Raw genomic sequence first — 21365 nt, forward strand, 5'->3', positions numbered from 1 at the left:
ACAGTGCCACAAATATGGACAGAATGTTCGAAAAAGCATATGTAACGCTCAACGTTTCATCTAAGACCAAGACAAAATATGCAAATAAAGGTTTATGTTGGATTTAAATATTGCACATTTTGCATATTCCCCCTTTAGGCCCAAATAGGTCTAGAGTCAAGACGCGGAATCTAGACCCAAGAATTTTGTTTTGCATTATTTAATTGCAAACAATACTTATCTCTACATTTCATTCCTTGGACCAACTGTCTAAAAATCCAGATCAAGCCAAGATTCGAATCTGCAGTAAGACTACAATGCAATGCATGCAAAAGCTTGTATGTTATGATTGGTAGGTTGATCTCCCTCAAACCTGTTGGAAGAATCCTTCAGTCAATAGCATTGTCATTAAATTGTTCTTTAAAGTAAAGAAGAATGGCATATTGGCATAAGAGTCTATGGCTTAACTACCGATGTTTCACTATATGACATTTCAATAAATAGTGCCACATGCGACATTGCAATAAGTACAATACATCTACCTTGCACACTTGTCTTTCTGTTAGCAAAAAATTAACTGTTAAAAAAAAAAAAAAAAAGTTAACTAATTGTGGTGAAAATTAGGGCAGGGAAGGAGAAAAGTGACCTTTTGGACGGCTAATATTTAACAGAAGTTTTATTTACAAATAAATTGCATATTTAGTAGACAAAGAAAGTTGTAATTAATCAAATGTAATATCTAAAATATGTGTAACAAAAAAAGCCATAAAGAACAACAAAACATCCATAACTGTCATGCAAAATGTGTGCAGCATTTGCAAATTCAGAAATGGAAAGTCATTACAACAATACAGGTTCTGGCTTTAAGTTAGAGAACATTAAGTACAGCTTGAAGGACAGCTTTGGCAGAGTAAGACAATGTTTGGAACTGAACTTCACACAATGTTTATTGCAGGAAAACAAAAAACACAAAAACAGCAGTGCTCAGATATGTACAGCCTAATATGTGTTTTTTTGTTTGAATGTCAGGTTAAACAAATCATTTTTGTTCCATCATTACAAATAATTTCACAATGCCAATATTTCAAGAACTTAACTACGAACTACAGATCCCATGTTTTTTGTATTAGCCCATATGGACTATCATATAAGTAACCAGCACTAAAAATGAAAAAAAATAATTGTATTGTTTATAAAAATGATCATAAACATGTGCAACGGGTATCAAAACGATACCACTTCCACCACATTCAGTGGCGCCAACAACATTACATTGCACTTTACCCATGCAGTCTTGAGAATCTATTTCATCATACATCACTTTGTCTTTCCCTTTCGTGCTTTCAGCAGTCGCCCAGTACACCGATAATTGCCAGATCCACAGTAGATGGCTAGTATTCATCCATCTGATTTGTTCAGTACTGCATGCTTCAATCCCAGTTAGCACACATGATAAATATCCATAAAAGAATCTGAAAAAATTCTCTCAATTTGAACCAATGTTTTTAAAGCACCTATTATTTCATGTCTCGAGTGATGCAGTCCAGACGTTGTTGTCGGATTATTGCCACAGATATGCATCCCTTCTTTAACCTTCTTGCTTGATCCCCTGCTATTGTGGAGTCTATTAAAAAAATAGAGAAAGGCATTAGGTCAATCTGAGGTAAATTAACATGCAGAAATCTATAATGATATTAGGCTCTTTACAAGCAGCTACACATCAACATTGCATACCTCAAACCGGCTGTACACTTTCCTCTCCTTTCGCATACTTTGGATCTTTTGAAGCAGCACTTCACGTTCCTCTGCTGTCGTTGTTGATCCTCTGACTTTGTACTTAGAGCCTCCATCTTTTTGGCCTTTAGACTTCTTGTCAGCCTCGGATTCCTTATCATCATCTGTGACAGGCTGCTCCTTGGTGGGTTCGTTCCTGTTCTGGCTGTTGGCAGATATCTGTCCTAAAAGCAGCTTTGTGTCATCTCTGAGGTTGCTGCTCGAGATCACGTTGGCAGTTGAGGAATGGTAGCGGGACTGGGGGGCTTTGGGCTGCTTTGAAAGGGGGGACCCAGGAACGGGCTCCTCCTCTGTGGTATTTGATTCTTCTTCAACTTCACAGGGGTCGCTAACCGTGCTCTTCTCAATTGCTACTACTGGTTCTGATGGACAGCTTTCAGAAGCAATCGGTTTTAATTCTATGGTGGTTTCATCAGCCCCTGTGAGTTTGGTTTGGTCAGGAGTTTGGGTGAGAATCACTTCTAATGTAGGTTTAGTTTGGTTGTCGGACAAAGTTTCTAATACCAAAGGGATTGGAGATTCTTCGGATAAAGTGGGTATAGGGGGCGGTGAGCCATCTGAGTCAGGCACAAGGGTAGAAGATGGTAAAACTGTTTCTTCTATCTGTGCTTCCTCAGATGGAGTATCAGCTGCATTCGACTTTGGTGAATCAACTGGTTCTTTTTCGACATTACATATCGATGATTCAGAGCTTTCTGTTGGGTCAGCTGAGCATGGTTGTGGTAGGCTAATGCTAAGCGATGCATTGGTTATATCTTCAACATCCTCCTGGGATGGAAGCGCTGCGGTGGGAGAAGATGACTCAAGAGCAACAGAGTTGGACTCTGTTGGCGGAAGTTCATCTTCTGAACTGGGAGTACATGGTTCCTCCGATAATTTCTCTGTGGGGGTCTGGATTGAGGTTGGCTTTGAATCACTTTCACAAGCTTCAGAAGGAGCATCGGATTCTGCATCTTCTGAAAGTGTTTCGGGGATCTCAGTTGGGAAACTAGTGGATTCGGGTTTCATGGTTTCCACGTCCGCAGATAATACTGTTTTCGCAGGTGAGGACTTTGGAGCATCTTCCTCTGGAGTTTCGCTGCTGGTTGTACATGAGTCCAGGGAAGGGGGACCGGGAGACTCCGCTGGCTCTCTTGTGTCTATGGATTTGTTATCTGTCGAGTTGGATTTTAATGTAGTGGAAGGAGCCTTGGTAGATAACGGTTGACTCAAAGAGGGGGTTGGATCAGAAGTGGTGTTCTGCGAGGTCCTAGAATTAGCCGCAGTACTGGTTTCTGTGGGGGTAGGGGTGGGGGGGACTTCCAGTGGTTGGCTGGAGATGGTTGACGGAGATTGATCCGGGGTGCTAGTAGATGCTTGTCTTTTAGTTTTCTTCAGCTCCATCTTCTCTGAATCAGTAGTAACGCTGCTTTGCTCACTCTCACAGCCAGCCATTGGAACAGGTACATCATCAACTGCCGTGGATACCGTTGGAGTTAATTGTGCTATATCCTTTGTGAAATATTTCTCCAAGGCTGTTTTATGTAATTTAGTTTCGCCTTCCTTGGAATGACCAGTGACCTCTGCATTTGGTTTCTGAGCGGCAGGTTCCTCAATGTGCAATATGTTGATTTTAGAATTTGAGTGAGTCGTCAGTAAAATTGCAGCTGGGTGTTGGCCCTTTGTTCCTTCAGCCTTCTCAGATTTTCGTTTTGCTGCCAACTCTTTGAAAAACATCAGCCTGTTATCAGCATCCGTCATGTCTACTGTTGATTCGCCCTGCAAAGATTGAGGTTGAACCAGCTGGCCTATTTTGGATAGCTCACAATGGGAGGAGCTAGGTCGCAGCACACATTGTGAAATAGCCAGTTCTACATCTGCAGCCTTTGATGGGGCCTTACCATCACTGTTTTCTGGATGTTCAACTCCAGAGGAGTTCTCAGGTTTATCAGTTTTATCCACAGTGTCTCTCTTTTTAATAGTGGTATCAAAAATGGCTGACCTTACGTTACGGTTCCACTTGAAAGGTTCTCTTACATTGATGGGTCGAGTAGGATAAATTCTGATGTGTTTTGAAGGGTCAACATCAGATTGGATTTGCTCAGAAGAGCTTGACACTAATGGAACTGAAGGAGACGAACTTGAGTCTACTCCAACAGGGTTATCAGCAACGCTGGATTCGGATGAGTTGGGAATTGATGCAGATTTAGAAGATGCTGGTTGTTCTAGACAACTGGGGTTATGGATAAAAGACTCCTTCAGGGAAGATTCAGATTTATCGGACAAACTAGGGTCTTGTGTTTGGCTTTTCTTCAGCTCCAACTTTTCTGAATCTGTTGATACATTGCTCTGCTCCTTTTCACAGCTAGCCTCGACAACAGGATCACTCTGTGTTTTTTTCTGTGTAGGCTGCTCAATTTTCACAGTGGCGGTCTTTGGATCCATTTGAGTCTTCAGTACAACTTCGTCTGTGTTCGCTTTTGCTGATTCTGACACTTTCTCTGCTTTTCTCTTTGCAGCTAATTGTTTGAAAAACATGAGCCTGTGATCGGCATCACTCATATCTACAAAGGGGATTCCCATTAAAGAGTCAGAAAGCTGTCTAGGCTGGTCTATTTTCGACAGCTCACAATGGGAAGAGCTTGGTCGCATCAATGCATCCATAGGCCTTGATGCTGTCACTAGATCAGTGTTTTTATGATTATCTTTCAAAGGTTTAGTTCCTGAAGTGTTCTCTTTGCCCTCTTTATCTCCGACATCATCTGATTTGGAAGCGTCTGTCAGAGAGCTATCAACAGTGGCTGATTTTGCAAAACGGCTCCATTCAAAAGGCTCTTTTACAAACGTCTTTCTATGACCCAAAACCTGTAAGGCAAAGGGCAATTTCGACTCAGAACCCTCAGCCTTATCCGTGTCCTCATCCTGTTTCCCTGTGGTAGTTCTGATATCTTGAGAACCAGGCTGGTCAAGTTGAGAGCTGAATATCAGAGAAGATCTTAGCCTGGAGCTTCTTTGCACCGCTGGATTATATCTTCTACGGAATGACTCCTCTTTTGGTTCTTGTTGCTCCATTTCGTCCGTCTTATCTGCTTCGGTTAATGAAGATTCCGAAGTGGATGGAGTTAATTTGGTTTGTGCTGGAAGCGTCAGCAAATCCTCTGGGTAATGCTCAGAGAGGTTGGATCTCCTGAAGCTAGGATAAGGTCTGGGCGCTGTCGGGACCTTGAACTCCAGCGTATTTGGAAGCTTAGCAGTGGATAAATCAGGGCCCGATACTGTGTTGTACGAGGGGTTAGGGGTCTCGTCGAAGGGGTCTGAGGCCTGATGAGTTGGCAGTGGCATGTCCTCCTCTCCTGCATTGTCACACGTGCTGAGGTAAGAGTTAATTCTCCAATTCCTTAGCCCCTGCCTCACTGTTGGATCCTTGCGGTCCACGTTAGACCTCTGATCAGGTTGGTTGGGAGGCGAAGGGGGGGGCTCATAGGCCTGTGGTTTGCCAAGACTTAGCCTTTTAGGACGAGATGAACCTGTCGACAATTCAGCTGCAGGGTTGAAATTGTCAGACATCTTGTCCATCTCTACATTGCTTGTTGATGACAAGTAGTTAAGAACCAGGTCGTAGCTTTCAGGCTGTTCCATCTCATGTGGTAAGCCGGGCTCAGGATGCTGATCCACTTGAGGATAGGCGTGGTTCTTGAATTTATCATAGGCACTGTAGACTGCATCCATCCGCCTTCCCTGACCTTCAACGTGTGGCATTCCTGGTTGCTGCATTGGTTGATACGATGTTTGTTTGCCTTCAGCATAACTGTGTCGTTTGTAGTTGTGACCTTCCATCAAATTTGAAGGCATCCGAGAAGAGCTCTGATCGTAAGGCTGGCCCATTCTCAATTGCTGGCTGGGGTTCATGTACATGTCTTCATGCCGGTTATGAGGCATATTTTTCCAGTCTTTATCCCCCCTTTCATCAAAATTGTGTCTAGACCTTTCATCTGGACCTGGGTTGTCTGCTGTAGCATATTTCCTGGACTCTCTGACCGACCTGTCAGTTAAATATTGCCTCTCAGGTAAAGGAACAAAGCTCTCTTTTGGAGCGGGTAAATTGTCCATTGTCATTGGTTGGGACTGGGCATATAAAATCCGGAACTCTTCATCAAAGTTAGATACTAGTTGTCCAAGGAAGAGGTGTGCAAAACAGCGGTGTAGTTTCTCGAAAGACCACATGAAGCTGTATGGAGACAGATACAAGTATGAGTCAATTAAATCCGAAAGACTTGATGGCAATGTTAATATATCAAATTGATATGAATTGATAAAAAAAAACAACTGAAAACCACAACACCATAAACAGCCCAATCCCAATAAAATGTATTGATAGTAAATAGTCAAAAGGTAGTAAATAATAGGGTAATCAGTGTTAATAAATACAGCTAGCCCCGGTCCCATGTATCAACACCGTGCAACCTGTTACCTGTAATTTCCACTAAGCACGGCCCTGCTGTCCGTCAGCAAGAAGCGACTCATCATCTGACCCTTGAGCATCTTCCCTGAGCGGCATTGGTAGGAGATGCCAGACACTGTCCTGACACGCAACGACTGGGAACATTAAAGGAACAGCATGCTCAACAAACATTTCTGGAATTATCAAAATCCCAGATAGGTGGCAGCATTGCACAAGCAGTTCAAGCCATTAGGTAAAAATGAGCCAAAATGGCCGAAATGCTAGCTCTTTTTCAGTAGACTTTGAACACATCCGCTGATAATAAGGATACTAAAAAGGGAAAGGGTTGTTGTCTTTTAAACTTACTTTGATGCAGTCCAGGTTGACACGACAGTTTGAGAGCATGTTGACGAAATGATGAGCGTTCAGTTCATCGAGTAGGATATAGACGGCCACATTCCGCATAGCAGCATCAAGGATTTCCGCAAATATGTCAACGTCTGTAAACATGTCCATCACTATGGCAACCACCTGCAAAGAAGAAAACAAGGCCCCGATGTTTCAACATAATCCATGTTACTTTCACATCGCAACAGTAACAATAATACAAATGAATGATGCTGATTCTGATTTTCCATGGATAGAAAATCTGTATTCTTTGGACACTTTCGTTTTTTCAAATATTTATGAAACATAAATAATAGATTCAGTGAAAAGTGTCAGTTCAGTTCAGTGATAACTGCAGTGCACTTCTAGATCATTGTTCAATGAGGCTAATAAACTGAATATTCAGAAATAGATTGAAGTGAAACATACATTTTAAGATAGAAAGATAATATAAAATGTACTATGTTGTCCAAGACAGATGATTTTTCCCAAATCATAAATAATAAACAAGATAAACACTTTGTTATCCATAAAGGGCATATAACAATCACAAAATGATCTATAAATTTGCTTCTGGCTCAATAAAAGCATTGGCCTTGCCTACAACATAGTTATGAGTCACTTATGTCTACAACTGTCCCGAGCTGCTCCCATGAAGTAAACCAGTGCCCTACCTGCTGGGAGAACCTGATCATTCTCCGGGCCTGCTGCTTGATGCTCGGCATGTCGGGCTCCGCCGGGTTCACCAGAGTGGTGACCTCGGTCGGGCCCACGAAGCGGTTCAGCTGGGGCCAGCCCAGGTCCAGGTCCGGGGCGTCCAGGTCAGAGTGGACCGGCCAGTAGGTGTCCGAAGAACTGTCCCCTCCAGAACCAGGCGGGCACCGCTGCTGGTCTCCATAGTTACCCTCCTGGGGCACCTGCACGGCATTCTGGATGAACGCGATTTCCTGCAAGCACAGGAAGTCCACCACGTCCGCTCTCTGGAGGAAGCGGTAGTAGCCCTCGCGGTCCTCCTCCACGAGGGAGTCGATGGCCAGGCGGTACTCCTCGCGGTAGTGCGGCGGCAGGTAGTTGGGATCCAAGGGATTATCCCCAGCGGAGGAGCACTGGGATCGATGCGCCATTATTAGTTTTTCTGAAACCCAAAATAGATTAAGAGGTCAGATGTGCACAATGACAAACACACCTTCAGAATTGACATTGATTGATTAAAGTTTCTCCAAATAACACATTGATTTTAGCCCTGATGTAATAACAAAACTTCCCCCCCTCCCCTACAATGCGTTTCGTCTCAAGATTTCTTCTTGCCCTTGTGGGGGCTTGGGTCAGGGGGGGTGTCATAAATATTTGGCCTTTTAAGCCCTTTGAGACTGTAATGGTGATTAAGGGCTATACAAATAAAATGTAATTTAATTGAAACTATTCAATCTTTTTGACTGTAATCCATTCATTTGGTTTGAGCAAAGTTTGTAACGGTGTGACCACCAAAAGTAAATTGTAACATTTTCCACACAAAAGCGCCATATACATGAGAAGAAAGATAATATCCAACACAAGATACATGGATATGGGTGGGGCTTCGCCCGCTGGTCAAAAAAGCCTAGTCTCCATTTGCAAGTTCATTCCACTTGCATGCATTTCGCCAAAGTTGGAAAGAACAACAATAGCTATCAATTTCAACAATCCACACATGTAAGGTCTTGGCAGATAAGATCGTGTCCCTCAGAAGAAACACAGCTGGTTATTTCGGAGGTCATTGTTTTTTATCAAATGAAGGCTATGTCTGATATAGGCTACGCAAGTTATTTTTTCGCACGATGATCGTCAGATCCAAGGAAGGCAAACATATGTGCCGCTTGGATTTTATTGAAAAAGTTAATACAACGTTCGTTCTAGACTAGAAGTCCTATTCGTGGTTCTAAATGTTCCTCTTTTTTGCATTACCTTGTATTACACGTAATCTTCGAGCTTTCCCTTAGTCCATCTCAAATCGGGCATTATTGGTCCCTGCTTTTAGTCCCCCGTTTGGTTTCGCAGTCTCTTCGAAACGTGTCCCGGTTCTAGTCCAAGCGGCGCCCGTCAAAGTTCCTGCTGCATTGCTTTCTGATCATCCCACAAAACCTGTTTCTTGTCAGGCTCCAGGCATGTTGGCTAGAATGTTTGCAATACGTAAGACACAGAGTCAGAGAGCGACCCTGGTCCTGAAAAACTCTCTCGCCCCGCCTCGAACAGGACTCGCAGAGATATTTTTCGCGTAATGTCCATATCGTCCTCTCAGTTTAACTCTGCCCATCTGCGTTCTCGTGACGCCCGTCCCCTCAGATCAATGACACGTTCGGTGCGTCATATCAACTCTTTTTGCATAGTTAGTTGGCTCATTTAAAAAAAAAATATATATATAATATTAGATATGGGCCCATATAGATCACTGAAATAAATAAATAAAACAAATAATAATACAAATAATACAAAAAGAATGAAAAACAACAACACAAGGCCTAGACTGAACTTTAATAGTGACTGAATATTATTTATCTTTTTGCGTGTTTTTATTATCAATGTGCTTTTTACCTAACGCGTGTGCTCCGCGTGACCGCGGTTGCCATGGAAACATAAACAACGTCCCCGACACGCTAAGAGGAGCCGACCTTCTTATTCCCCATTCATTCAAGTCTAAATTAATATGCCTCATGGTTTGACTAATAATGAGCACCGCAGCACAAAACCATGTCCAACCACTGGGCCAAAGGCGCAGAAAGGAGCAAAGAAGGCAGGTGAGTTGTGCTACTGGTTAGGGGCTGCCTATACATTGCAACATATACTGTGGCCTTTAACAAGAATCCACTGCGGTGAGGATGATAGAGTTGATTGACATCATAACAACAATGTGGTTGTGTGTTAAGGACCCGCCATTAAACGTGGATAAAACAAGATGTCAGAGGCGCCCCGAGGTGTTCATCGCGGAGTGAATTCGCCCGTGCCCGCGGCCAAAGCGCCTCCTGCCAAGAGGCATGTGCCGACGACCACTGCAAGTATGTTTAATCACGCTTCCACCCGTTGCAAAGTGTGTCCTCGAAAGGTTACTTTCTCACTCGTTATCTTCTGGGAAAATTTAACTTAAAGGCCAGACCGATGATGAACACACCCATATATGATCATTTACGCTGATCTCAGAGCTTCAGTCTCAAGTTTCCTTTATGAACTCTGTCACATAACGAATGGAATGCGGCAGAAAAAAAGGCAGAGATAATAGAGAAAAGGCAGTATGACTAGAGAGTTTAACGCCGCTAAAGACAATGATGCAACTCCCGCTGTCAAGCCAGGACTTGAGGACAATCCCTCATTGTTTCGTCCCTGGCATGACCTACAGCATACAGAGCAACTGCAATAAAAGCATGAATTACATTGTACAGTTTTAGCTTCTAAAAAAAATTAAGATAATGGTATAAATAACAGCCTACCACAAGGAAAGGTTATCCGTCTTTACCCCTGTCTCCGAAGCAAGTCAGTACCCTGCACACTTTGCATGTACTACTCTGCCCATCTGCAGTCAGAGTCGGCAGTGATTACGAAACGCGTGCTTGTCTCAACAACTCTTTGATTTGAAAGGAACGGTTTTAGCCTTGATATCAACTCTGAATGTTCTTGTTTAAATACACACACACACACACACACACACACACACACACACACACACACACACACACACACACACACACACACACACACACACACAATCCAACTGATATGACACCGTGTGTGAGCGCCAAACCGGAACAGCTGTTGGGTTGTTGAGTTAAAGGACTTATCGCTTAGTGCAAACAGGCCTCCTATAGCAACAAAGGGGTGTACAATACAGCAGAACCCCTATCACTGTTTCAAGGCCACATTCCCCATAACAAGCTAGCCTGATTTCACTGAGTAACAACTTCTTTATGGGTTCCCAGAGGCAGTGCCTAGTACCAGAGAGGACTTGGCTGCTTTGGGCCTCCAGTGTGCCGTGCGCCAACTCCTGGCCAGGCGGGTGCTAGCCCAGAAACAGAGGGAGAAGCAGGATTACGAAGAGCTCATGGATCGCTTGGAGAAAGAGGTCGGTGTGAACGCAAAGGGAAGGGAATTCCTGATGAAATCCGATTAATATACACTGTTTGGTTGTTAGAGGCTTTCCTTCACCTCACTTTGATCGATTGATTGATACACTTGAATGAATCTAAGAGTAGCATGTGCCTACTTGTATACATGATTCAAACAAGTAGGACGATAGACACGCAGGACCATAGGAATTGAGAACACAGGTAAACAGCCTCCGAGGAGTGTCGAGTAGACTCAAAATCTGAGTCCGGAGGTGTTGTTGTGAAACGCTGGGCTCTGTGGTCACGTGGGAGACAGGAAGCAGTGCTTTTTGAAAGCTGAGGTGACTCAAAGGGGAACGAGATGACTGGTACAAGAAACTGCTGAATCGCTGGGCGTGACCAGCCAAGAGTAGGTTGGTGGAAGAGTGGATCCAAAGCAATCCAAACAGTGGATATGTTGACCGTTTCTTGCTTCACACAACTATCAAACATATTTCAGACCGCATTTTGAGTCCTACAATGTCCATTTCTAATGTGAACCTCAATGAATCCAATGGATTGACATCTGCCTCAATATTGCCTTGATGTCCTCTTATATCTATTGTGTGTGTGTGTGTGTGTGTGTGCGTGCATGTGTGTGTGTGTTTACCACGCCCGCCAGGCCTTTGTGGCGTTGGTGCGGAGATAGCGAGGGGCTGCGGAGCGACAGCGGAAGGAGGAGGAGGAGGAAAAGGGGAGAGCAGCAGCGACTCAACCGCCTGCTGGAAGCCTCGTTTGACGGAGTGCTAAAGGAAATCCTGGCCGTTCTCAAGGAGGTGAGATCACGGTGGGCGCTGCCAACAGGAGCCATGAGGTCGTGGCCTGGTAGATAAGCGCAGGCACTGGTGGAACAACAACACGCGTCTTTGTGTTGGTGACGGTGCCTTGATACACCCTTGATATACACAGACTGCCGTGACACAATGAAGCCAACATCCTTTTAGTTTTCAGACAATAGGACACTGCAGCATAATGAGCGCCTAAGTGGACGGAATTTGTACAGCGGGTTTAACCTCCTGTGGTCCAATCAAAGCGCTTAAAACACATGCCAAATGTATTCCTCACATTCAGTGATTGGTGCATGCATTTACACGCTGGCGGCAGGTGTGAAGTATGCAAGGCAACTACACGTCACGCCAATGTTTTCATTGTACGCTATAAAAATACAAACAAAAAAAACCATTACTCCATGTTACATGTCCTCCACATTTCGACGGCCTCCTTCTATGTTCCGATGCCGGTCAGCCACCCTGTTGGTGTGATCCCGACGCAGGTCTCCGAGAGGGACACGGAGAACGGCGTGGGGTTCGACGAGGCGGGAAAACGCCAGCGGCGGCTGAGCCAGCTGCGCGCGGTAAACACAACAGACGCCCATGGCAACAACGCCGTGTCCGAGGTGGCGGGCGGCGGTCAGACGCATATTATCACCCTGTTGGCGGCGAAAGGCGCGGACATTAACGCCAGGGTGAGTGACACCTTGGCTCCAAGAATGCAGACGAGGCGCTATAAATACAACTGCACGCGGGTAGTAAACGCGTCACACGCGCGTGTGTAATGAGATTCTTTTTCTTTTGGGGCTCTAGGGTGCGTTTGGGCGAACGCCGCTCTTCAGAGCTGCCTTCGGCGGCCGTTTGGAGGCGGTGCAGACTCTGCACCAGCTGGTTGTACTCCAGAGCAGGTTACTGTTTGCATATGATTTGTTTATCTTTGGGCTTTTTTGTCTGCCCGTGTTGTTGTCCTGCCTGCGGAGTCCTGCTCCTTTACATACAAAGGGTTCAGTGTGCTGGGAAAGGGGGGGTGTTTAGAGGCGACCTGTTGGTTTGCTTTATAGTGGGCGTGCGACGGCGCGCGCAGGTGTGTGTTTCGACCGCCTATGAACCCCTCACTCACCCCTCATTCGGTTCATTGACAATAGATATCATCATAAGTGAATGCAAGCGCATTATTATTAATGTTAATCAATATCACTATGAGTATGATTAGGGTTATTACTATTACTAGAAAACATTAATAATTAATTTTACAGTTGTTTTTATAACAGATAAAGGGCACAGGGACAAAGTTACATGACCTTCTAGCGGCATAAATATATGGCCTGTAGGCCTTGGAGACTGGGAATCAGGGCTATATAAATAAAATGTACTCGACTTGAATTGTCTGGTTAAACATTTAGTTGTACATTACATTACTTTTAGGGTCAGTGCGTGGACGCGAAGCACTCAAGTGTGAAACTAAAGTTGTTTCTGGAACAGGTCCTAGGACAGGTCGTTTGGGAGGAAACGATGAAGCAATCACTGTAATTGTGTAAACAATGTCACCGTATGGCATTTTGGCCTTGTGAATCTTATTGTGTGTGTGTTGTGTGCGCTCGTGCGTGTGTGTGTCAGGTGGCGCCAGAAGAGTCTGCAGCAGGTGTACTGCGAGTCTCACCGACTCTATGCTGGCGACCATGGAGGCAGAGAACAGCAGAGAGCAGAAGAAGAGCAGAAGCACGAGGAGGCTTTGACTGATGGGTGAGAGCGAGACACAAACACTGCTGCAAAACTCCCTCGGGCCTAACCCCGGGCCAGACCCATGCGCAGGAGAAGCATTCCTCAAGCCCTGGTCATAGTTTCCTCCCCTTAAGAGTACAAATGTACACACAGTGTCAACCCACTATGTCGCAGTTACTGCTGTCTGACAGTCGTAAAGCGCAGCGCTGAAAGGGCACGGCAGTCACTCATGGCCCCGGATGTGTTGTGCTTCTTCCCCTGAATCTGTCCATTGTCCTTTTCACTTGTTGTTTCTACCCTGCGAGACCTGCTTCCAGGCCTATTGTACTCTATTATCTTTACACTTCCGCACGTCCCGGCTTGTAATGCCTGTAGAACAGTCCAGCACTGTAGAAGCAGAGCCAGAGTGCCAAGGTGTTGAGTCAGGCACGGTGGCTAAGAATAGCCAGCGTTTCCTCTGTTTCACCGGCGAGCAACCCTCCTCAACACTGCAGCCTTGAAACACTCCAACTATGGCCTTCGCTCTCCCCCCAGTCTCGAGCAGGGGCTGGAGCTGGTCCAGAAGGAACACGACTGGTGCCAGAGGGAGGTATTATGCACATCTGGAATCCAAAACGGAATTCAAGTTACTGCCTCTCTGTCATCCGTCTGACCTCTCTTGTCACACGTCCATCTTTGGTGTGCCCAGCTGAGCAAGCGGATCAGTGAGCATGACGCCTGCTCCGGTAAGGGAATGGAGCCGGCAACCCTCACAGTCACCCTACAGGTTAGTATCCTTCCGGGACCTGTGCCGGTAGTAGACGTAGTATTCCCGTGCTCGGGAGGTTCAAATGACCTTTAAGTTGGTAATGACAAGGCGTGGGTGTGTGTCTCTCTTTTGTGCTCCACGCTTTCATAAGATGGTTCATGTTGCCGAAGGCGTGCTGTCGGACGCCCAGGAGGCAGCTCAGCGAGCCTTGCATCAGCTGTCCCTCGGCAGAGAGCCTTCTGGCGGAGGTACAGGCCACTGTGTACATCACGATACAATCACAGCATGTGGCCGGTTGTTCTGCGCCTCGGTTGGTCGTTAAGGTTTTACGTGACTTTAGATTCCGTCACGGAGAACGGAGGAGTCCTCTGCCGCGTTCGAGATCTCGACGACGTTCTCCTCAAAGATGTCGGAGGCAAGATCAGACATGACGGCAGGTCAAAGAGACGTGTGAGCTCTACTTAGGTGCTGTTTCTTTAACTAAACCGGCCCACTCATCCTGATGGAAAGAGCAAACAAAGGAAAGATATTCAAGATTCTACATGTGTGTGTGTGTGTGCATGTGAGCGTGTGCATGTGTGTGCGTGTATGTCTGCGTGTGTGTGTGTGCATGTGTGAGTTTGTCTGTGTGTGCGTCTGTGTGTGCGTGCGTGTGAGCGTGTGCGTCTGCGTGTGTGCGTCTGTGCGTGTGTGTGTGCATGTGTGCGTGTGTGTGTGTGTGCGTCTGCGTGTGTGTGTGTGTGCGCGTGTGAGCATGTGTGTGTGTTCGTCTATGTGTGTGTGTGTGTGTGTGTGACGTCTGCATGTGTGTGTGTGCGTCTGCGTGTGTGTGTGCGTCTATGTGTGTGCGTCTGTGTGTGTGTGTGTGTGTGTGTGTGTGTGTGGGTGTGCTGTCTGAGGGCAGGTGCCCCCTGGTGGTGGACTCCGGCGGTCATGCTGCAGTGTTCCTCCGCTACAGAGACACCGACTACCTGAACGCCGGGAGCCCTGCGGGCCTGCAGGCTGAGAGGCTGAGGGTCTCTCTACTGGGGGCTATCAGGTAGCTCCACCCCTCCTGTTGTAGATCACCCTTTTTCTGTTTTTACCGTTGCTATGTTCTTTAACAATTGATCGAATCGTTGAAGCGTTGACGCAATCTTTTTGGCCTGCGACCCCAATGTAAGGTCAGAAAATGATTGTGACTTCAACCCTGTTCAGATTCCTATCTGCTCTCCAAACGACCTATGGACCTACATACGCTACTGGTTGCTATTCATTTAGAATGGGCCACTGGCCTAATGATGGTGTAGATGATATGGGCCTCGCTTAACCCTCTCTCAGTCGTGCCTCATGTAGCCAGCGAAGACAAGCTTAGACTATGTCCTTTCACCAAAGTATCCTAGCTATTCAGAGGAACAATGATATTTCACATACTATGGTAGTGAATGTTTGTTTATCTTGAGAAAGCGATACTTTGCTGCATCGTTTGTGCATCAGTTGACGGTGGAAATGTATTTATTTATAAATAATGGAAAACCAAAAATGAACAGAATAACAGAATACAACGCATTAAGGCTCTCAAGGCCTTCTGTAGGACTACCGCCGTCAAGTATGTATTCTCCTAGATGAGGACCTGCCCTGTGGCGGTCCTCATCTAAGTATGTAGATCCTGTCGATTTTCTCATGTATTATTATCCCTGCTGAGTCAACACACAGAAAGCCAGCTCTTTTGTGCTCTTTTGTGACTTCTGTTTGGGGAATTGTGTGTGCGTTCTGATGGGAGTAAAACACCCAGTGGTTAAAGATCTGCCCCTTGTCGGAGGCATTGTTTCGCCTATGAGTAAAGTTATATGTGTTTTCTTTCTATATAAAAGTCACTGTTTCTGACTGGGGCTGGCAACCCCTGCATCCAACCCAAAAACTACGCCTACGATTTACACCCTGAGGCCCAGGTTGGGAAACCCTGCGCTGGCTGCAGTGATTGTTGTTTGATAGATTTGGTAAGCCCCTGGCCATTGATATGAAGGGGGTGGAGCTGCTTGACTCAGTGATGAGTCAGCTAGACCAGGTCATGGCAGGACTCGGCAAAGAATTGTTTAGTAAGGAACTTTTTATGTGGCATAAGAAGGTATGTGGCAACCGCGGTTGGAAACGTACAGGTCATTCATTCAGTCTGTGTGTGTGTGTGTGTGTGTGTGTGTGTGGGTGTGTGTGTGTGTGTGTGTGTGTGTGTGTGTGTGTGTGTGTGTGTGTGTGTGTGTGTGTGTGTGTGTGTGTGTGCGTGTGTGTGTGTTTCAATTTGTGTGCTGAATATCTTATCTCGCAATGGACTCTGGCCAATGTCACATCGTAATCAAATATAAAATAATAGCCATGTGGCATAATAATTGATGTTATGATAATAGATATTAGTTTTTTTGTGGTCTTGCTTTTGTTACAGGTATTTACGTTTAGTCCGCTCCTCTGACGGCCCAGAACTGAATTCCAGTTGGACCATTGAAAACTTCGCCCTGATAATTGTTACTAAACAGCGCCACCCACAGGAACATTTACTAAAAGCATACTACCCCATTGATGTCAAAAGCTAATTGTAACCTTTTGTAAGTGTAGTAACACACAATGACAGTTTCCGACATGTGTGGAAACCAGTTTCTGTTACAACCGTTTTTTGATTTAATGCTAACGTTTATAGCAACACCACAAACCACCAACTCTTTTTTTTTTTTAAACAAACGTGTCATTACACTTTGGAATGTATGATTCAGTGGCCGACCCTTTGCACTGGTTAACCATTAACATTTTTCTTTCATGCTTTGCAACAATATAAGTTGTTTTGTTCAACAATGTCTATCTATGTTGTACCTATTCAATTGTAAGTGTAATTTTATTTGTGTAGCCCTTAATCACAGTTACAGTCTTAAAGGGCTTTAACATGGATGGCATAATCGTGGAGGAATATCTGAGAATCGTGCAGTCTGAACCAGCCATAACAGGCCCCATATATATATCACAAAACCCTAGCCCTAGCCCCCAATAGGGAAAGAAAAATGTCCCTTAAAAAGCAAGGTAGAATTCCTGAGAAGGAACGCAGATCCTTCCCTGGATCTGGTTTGGAGTGCAATGAGTGCCATAAGTGACACACATACAAGCAAACATTTTAAATAATTTAGTTAATAACAATTCATTGAAATAGCGTCCGTGGTGATCGCATGCTGGCCGGTTACTTACACTGATACGGCAAGTAAAGAACAGAATATGTTATACAATTAGGGATTAATAATACATTTTACTATATGAATGTACATACAGTATTTTTACCACATAGAAAGTATTGGTGTATTTTAAATATTGAGACCTTCTAGTCATTTGGTACGGTACCCTTTGTAGGGTTTCTCTCCTGTTTAGTTACTGATAACCAATGGTGCCAGGCTGGCCATATTTACACACACACTGACTCTGCTCAATCTGCTACCTGTGGCCTCCTTTGCGGCTCAAAGTCAAGTTTACATTGTGCGGACCTGGTTTGGTAGGCGGTGACACTTGCTAATGGAGTGTGTTGCCTATTAGGGTGTAGTAGGCATTTTTCGGTCATTAACACACCACAATGACATGGCATAATCAAGAATAGCATGCTGATGAAGCCTGTGTAGAAAGCAGGACAGATTTCATGGTTCTCTAACTCACCTGAGGTACACCTACACAGAATACCTGACTTCTGCTTTGATTCTACTTCTGTTTTGCTTGCTCAAACTATTCAGCAACATATATATAATCATGAATATATATATATATATATATATATATATATATATATATATATATAATTGGCCTTAGAAATGTGCGTGAGTGTTTGTTTGTGTGTGTTATTTTTATTTACAATATGATAATTCACTGTATGAAATAGAATTACCTATTTACCAAGTGGCATGCCAACCAGTAGATGGCCTCATGGTGTTGGGCAGAAGACGGAGCCAGACTGAACCACCTCATGTGGTTTTTAAACCACCATTCCTCTAAATCATTCAGGAGTTGGGATCGCAAGTTATGAAAACACAACCGCGGCTCCTGCCGACGCTCTATCAATCCGAGGTCCTTCGGAAAGACGCATGTAGACTTACTGTACGCAAGCGGAGGCTGGTCGTCAGGGCAACGGGACGTCAGGCTGCGCTCACAGCAGCCATGGATGGTGCAGCAGCCTCCCCAGGGCCAGTCGGCCCACTGCCCTCTTGTTAAGACACCTCTTCAGAAAGTCCTTGCAGTCTGGAGGAGAAACGACCCGGGTTAAAGCGGCAACCAAACCCCTGGCAGGCAGACAGGATGCCTGGCTTTGTGGCGTTCATGGATGCGTGCGGCTTGTTTGGAAGCTTGCTCCAATGCGAGATCATGCTTTGTTTGTTTGTGTGTGGTTACGTGCGTGCGTGCGAGTGCGTGCGTGCGTGCGTGCGTGTGTGTGATTGTGTGTCTCACTTGGTGATATGGCACTCTTGATGCATGGAACCATTTTCCAGATGATTTGGCCGCTGCTCTGGAAAGGGACGTCTCCCGTGAGCATTTCGTAGAGCAGCACTCCCAGCTGCCACACCGTCATCGGGTCGGCTCTGTAGGCCTGCAGCGTGAACCACTCTGGGGGGATGTACGAGGCGGTGCCTGGAACACAGCGGGGTACAGCGTCGCCACGCGTCACCACCCGGCTCCCAGGGCTTTGACAACGCAGAGAGACCCCGCTCCAGTGGACGGGCCCGTCAGGTTAAACGAGGCCCGTCCGCTTCAAGGGGGGGACCCAGCATATCGCCGTCTCCCCTTCTCTCCTCGTCCCCGCAGAACGCCGACCCTCATCCATACAGCACACACTGACTGACCTCAGCGTTACACACCTCACTGAACCATATGAGCGTAGTTTGTGATTATGCTGAATAATTTGTTTCAGTTCATATGGGATCTACTTTGTGGGATCTCTTTAAGGGGATATATATATATATATATATATATATACTGTTTATATATAGATATATATTATTTTTTTTTCAAAAGCCAGCTCTCTTCTACTCTTTGCTGCGCTCTCTTCAAACCCTCGAAAGACCCCAGATGTCGCTGATATAGCCACAGCCAGTATGAGTTTGAAAAGCTCACCGCTGAACTCTGAATACACCCCGCTGTTGTGCCGGCAACCGCACCCCAGGTCTATGACCCGGACCCGGGGCGTCCCAGAGCCTGTCTCCACCAGGAGGTTCTCAGGCTTGATGTCGCGGTGCAGAACGCCTCTGGAGTGGAGCCCTTGGATCCCTTCCACCACTTGGTGCATAATCACCTGATACAGGGAGAGAGCACACGCACACACACACACACACACACACACACACACACAGACAAGTCATCCTTCTGAACAGTGAATTCACCTGAACACACTACTGCCTGGATGTGTCCATCATGTTGGATTGTCCCGGCCCCCTCCCTGGAGCCCCATGAGGGCTGAACTGAACCCCCATCCAGGCTGAGCCCCTCACACCTTGGCGTCCTGCTCCTGGAGCCTGCCTCCCTTGCTCTCCATGTAGGAGAGGAGATCCATGCAGGCGCTTGGTCTCTCCTGGACCAGGATCAGCTCCTGGTCCAGCTGGAACCAGTCCAGCAGGAGGACCATGGTACCGGGGCCCCCAGGGTCCGGGCGGTCTTCAGCGGCCCTCAGCATCAACGACACCTCCAGCGGGATGTCCGTCAGCTGCCCTTCAACAGTCTGAAACACAGAGAGTCGATCGACAGAGTGAGCTAGTCCTGAAACACTCAAACCCAGGTGGTCTTGGCTATGGAGCCAAGACCAGGATAACGGCAGTCCTCCCAACAGGTTAATTGATTCAACATGTGCATGTGATCACCATCATAAGCAGAGTCATAACATTACTGTAGGTAATAACATGATTAAAGTTACTCACCTCCTGTGTCATTGAGACCTTGGCCATGGGGATGTGCTTTATAGCGACCTAAGCAACAAAGACACAAGCTCACTGCTTTGGGGTTTAACAGAGGATGCCGTGAATCAGACACGCCTGTGCTGACACAGAGTGCGGCTTTGTGGTGTCACTCTTACAGGCAGACGGTCCTCTTTCCGGTAGCCAGCAAAGACACTGCCGAAGCCTCCCTGTCCCAGCTGCTCCAGCTCCTCGTACAGAGCGTCAAAGTCGGCTGAAACAACGCATACCATTATTGAGTCTATCAATCCATCCATCCTTCCATTCAGCCCTTCATCTCTCCCCGTCCATCTGTCTGACCTGTGCTGTAGGTCGTCAGGCAGGTCCTGCAGGAGGAGCAGATACGGGGGGAGCTGTGGTCGGAGCGCTCAACACCTCCAGACGAGCTGAGACCGCTGTCTGGTCGGTCTGTGCCCCGGGATCCGGCCGAAGACCCAGGCACCCCCGGGTCTACACGGGGCTCAGAGGGGTCCTCCGCCCTCCCCACAGCCTCCACATGGGGAGGGTGTTGCCCGTAGGTGGTCCTCAACCTCTTGGAGGGGCTCGGGCCTTCCTCCGGATCCTCCCTGCTCCTCTTCCTCAGTCCGCCCTGCTCTGAATGAGGCTTGATGGTCAACGAGGGAGAGGTTTCTGTTGTTTTATGGACACAATAGAAACCGGTCTCCAGCTGAGTGCGGACGAGGGGCTGCCCTGTGGCGGTCCTCAACCTCTTGGAGGGGCTCGGGCCTTCCTCCGGATCCTCCCTGCTCCTCTTCCTCAGTCCGCCCTCCTCTGAATGAGGCTTGATGGTCAACGAGGGAGAGGTTTCTGTTGTTTTATGGACACAATAGAAACCGGTCTCCAGCTGAGTGCGGACGAGGGGCTGCCCTGTGGCGGTCCTCAACCTCTTGGAGGGGCTCGGGCCTTCCTCTGGATCCTCCCTGCTCCTCTTCCTCACTCCGCCCTGCTCTGAATGAGGCTTGATGGTCAACGAGGGCGAGGTTTCTGTTGTTTCAGGGAACCAACAGAATGGTGGCTCCGACCGAGTTCGGACGAGGGGCTGATAGGCCCTCTCCGGTCGTTTGGCCATGATATGGATGAAGCGCGTTAAGTCTAGCGACTCAACAAACTCAGATCCGCGTATAGCTAAAAGTACTTATATATTTCTCTCTGAAAATTGCAATGCAATGTCGCTCGTCAAGGTATGTAAGTGCTTATGCCAAACATGTCAGTGACTATAGCGACCTGAAAAAGGTGTAGTTCTATGTTCTAAATTTTAGCTGTGATGTCATAGAGCACAACAATTGTTCCATTTCAATTTGAGGAATGTGCTTCCAATGTTCTAAATTGGCTGTTGAGCAACAGACAATATTAAAAACAATAATTGGAATGCAATTGCATCCATTGTAATTATAATTATCATGATATATCATATATTATATTAAATGTATTTTATACTTGCTTCCTGTTTTAAATACAGAAATACTCAAAAACATTTTATATATTTCAACT

General features: G+C 46.2%; 2 protein-coding genes across 3 annotated transcripts; one reads left to right on the forward strand and one right to left on the reverse strand.

The window, feature by feature from the left end:
* Positions 1–643: 643 nt before the first annotated feature.
* LOC307070494 (uncharacterized protein) lies at positions 644–10134 on the reverse strand. Of its 2 annotated transcripts, none has more exons than XM_079728994.1 (6): positions 10042–10134; positions 7255–7715; positions 6560–6724; positions 6224–6348; positions 1714–5980; positions 644–1603 (listed from the first exon to the last, which is right to left on the reverse strand). In XM_079728994.1, exons 2-6 carry the CDS (start codon positions 7702–7704, stop codon positions 1592–1594), a joined length of 5019 nt encoding a protein of 1672 aa, XP_079585120.1. In that variant the 5' UTR covers positions 7705–7715; positions 10042–10134; the 3' UTR covers positions 644–1591. The 2 variants fall into 2 exon arrangements, with proteins under 2 accessions (XP_079585120.1, XP_079585119.1); XM_079728993.1 differs by lacking the exon at positions 10042–10134 and adding an exon at positions 8525–8801.
* Positions 9264–16573, forward strand: LOC307070516 (IQ motif and ankyrin repeat domain-containing protein 1-like; the record flags this gene model as incomplete). The annotated part of the gene is given in 18 exon segments (XM_079729020.1): positions 9264–9354; positions 10528–10670; positions 11315–11338; positions 11342–11376; positions 11378–11468; positions 11966–12157; positions 12276–12342; positions 12345–12370; positions 13080–13113; positions 13116–13151; positions 13154–13205; positions 13719–13773; positions 13873–13950; positions 14084–14225; positions 14228–14369; positions 14837–14971; positions 15907–16026; positions 16352–16573. Coding segments are annotated over 18 exon segments (1611 nt in total). The 3' UTR covers positions 16500–16573.
* Positions 16574–21365: the final 4792 nt, after the last annotated feature.

Source organism: Pollachius pollachius, assembly GCF_949987615.1.
Source record: "Pollachius pollachius genome assembly, chromosome: 2".
In the NCBI taxonomy this organism is placed as follows: Eukaryota; Metazoa; Chordata; class Actinopteri; order Gadiformes; family Gadidae; genus Pollachius; species Pollachius pollachius.

Bases quoted from the DNA above. Each gene is read 5' to 3' on its own strand.
- LOC307070494 (XM_079728994.1), bottom strand. From the start codon at position 7,704: ATGGCGCATCGATCCCAGTGCTCCTCCGCTGGGGATAATCCCTTGGAT. The intron at 6,725-7,254 runs GTAGGGCACTGG...TCTTCTTTGCAG, and splicing joins TGATCAGGTTCTCCCAGCAG to GTGGTTGCCATAGTGATGGA. The intron at 6,349-6,559 runs GTAAGTTTAAAA...TAATGTTCCCAG, and splicing joins TCAACCTGGACTGCATCAAA to TCGTTGCGTGTCAGGACAGT.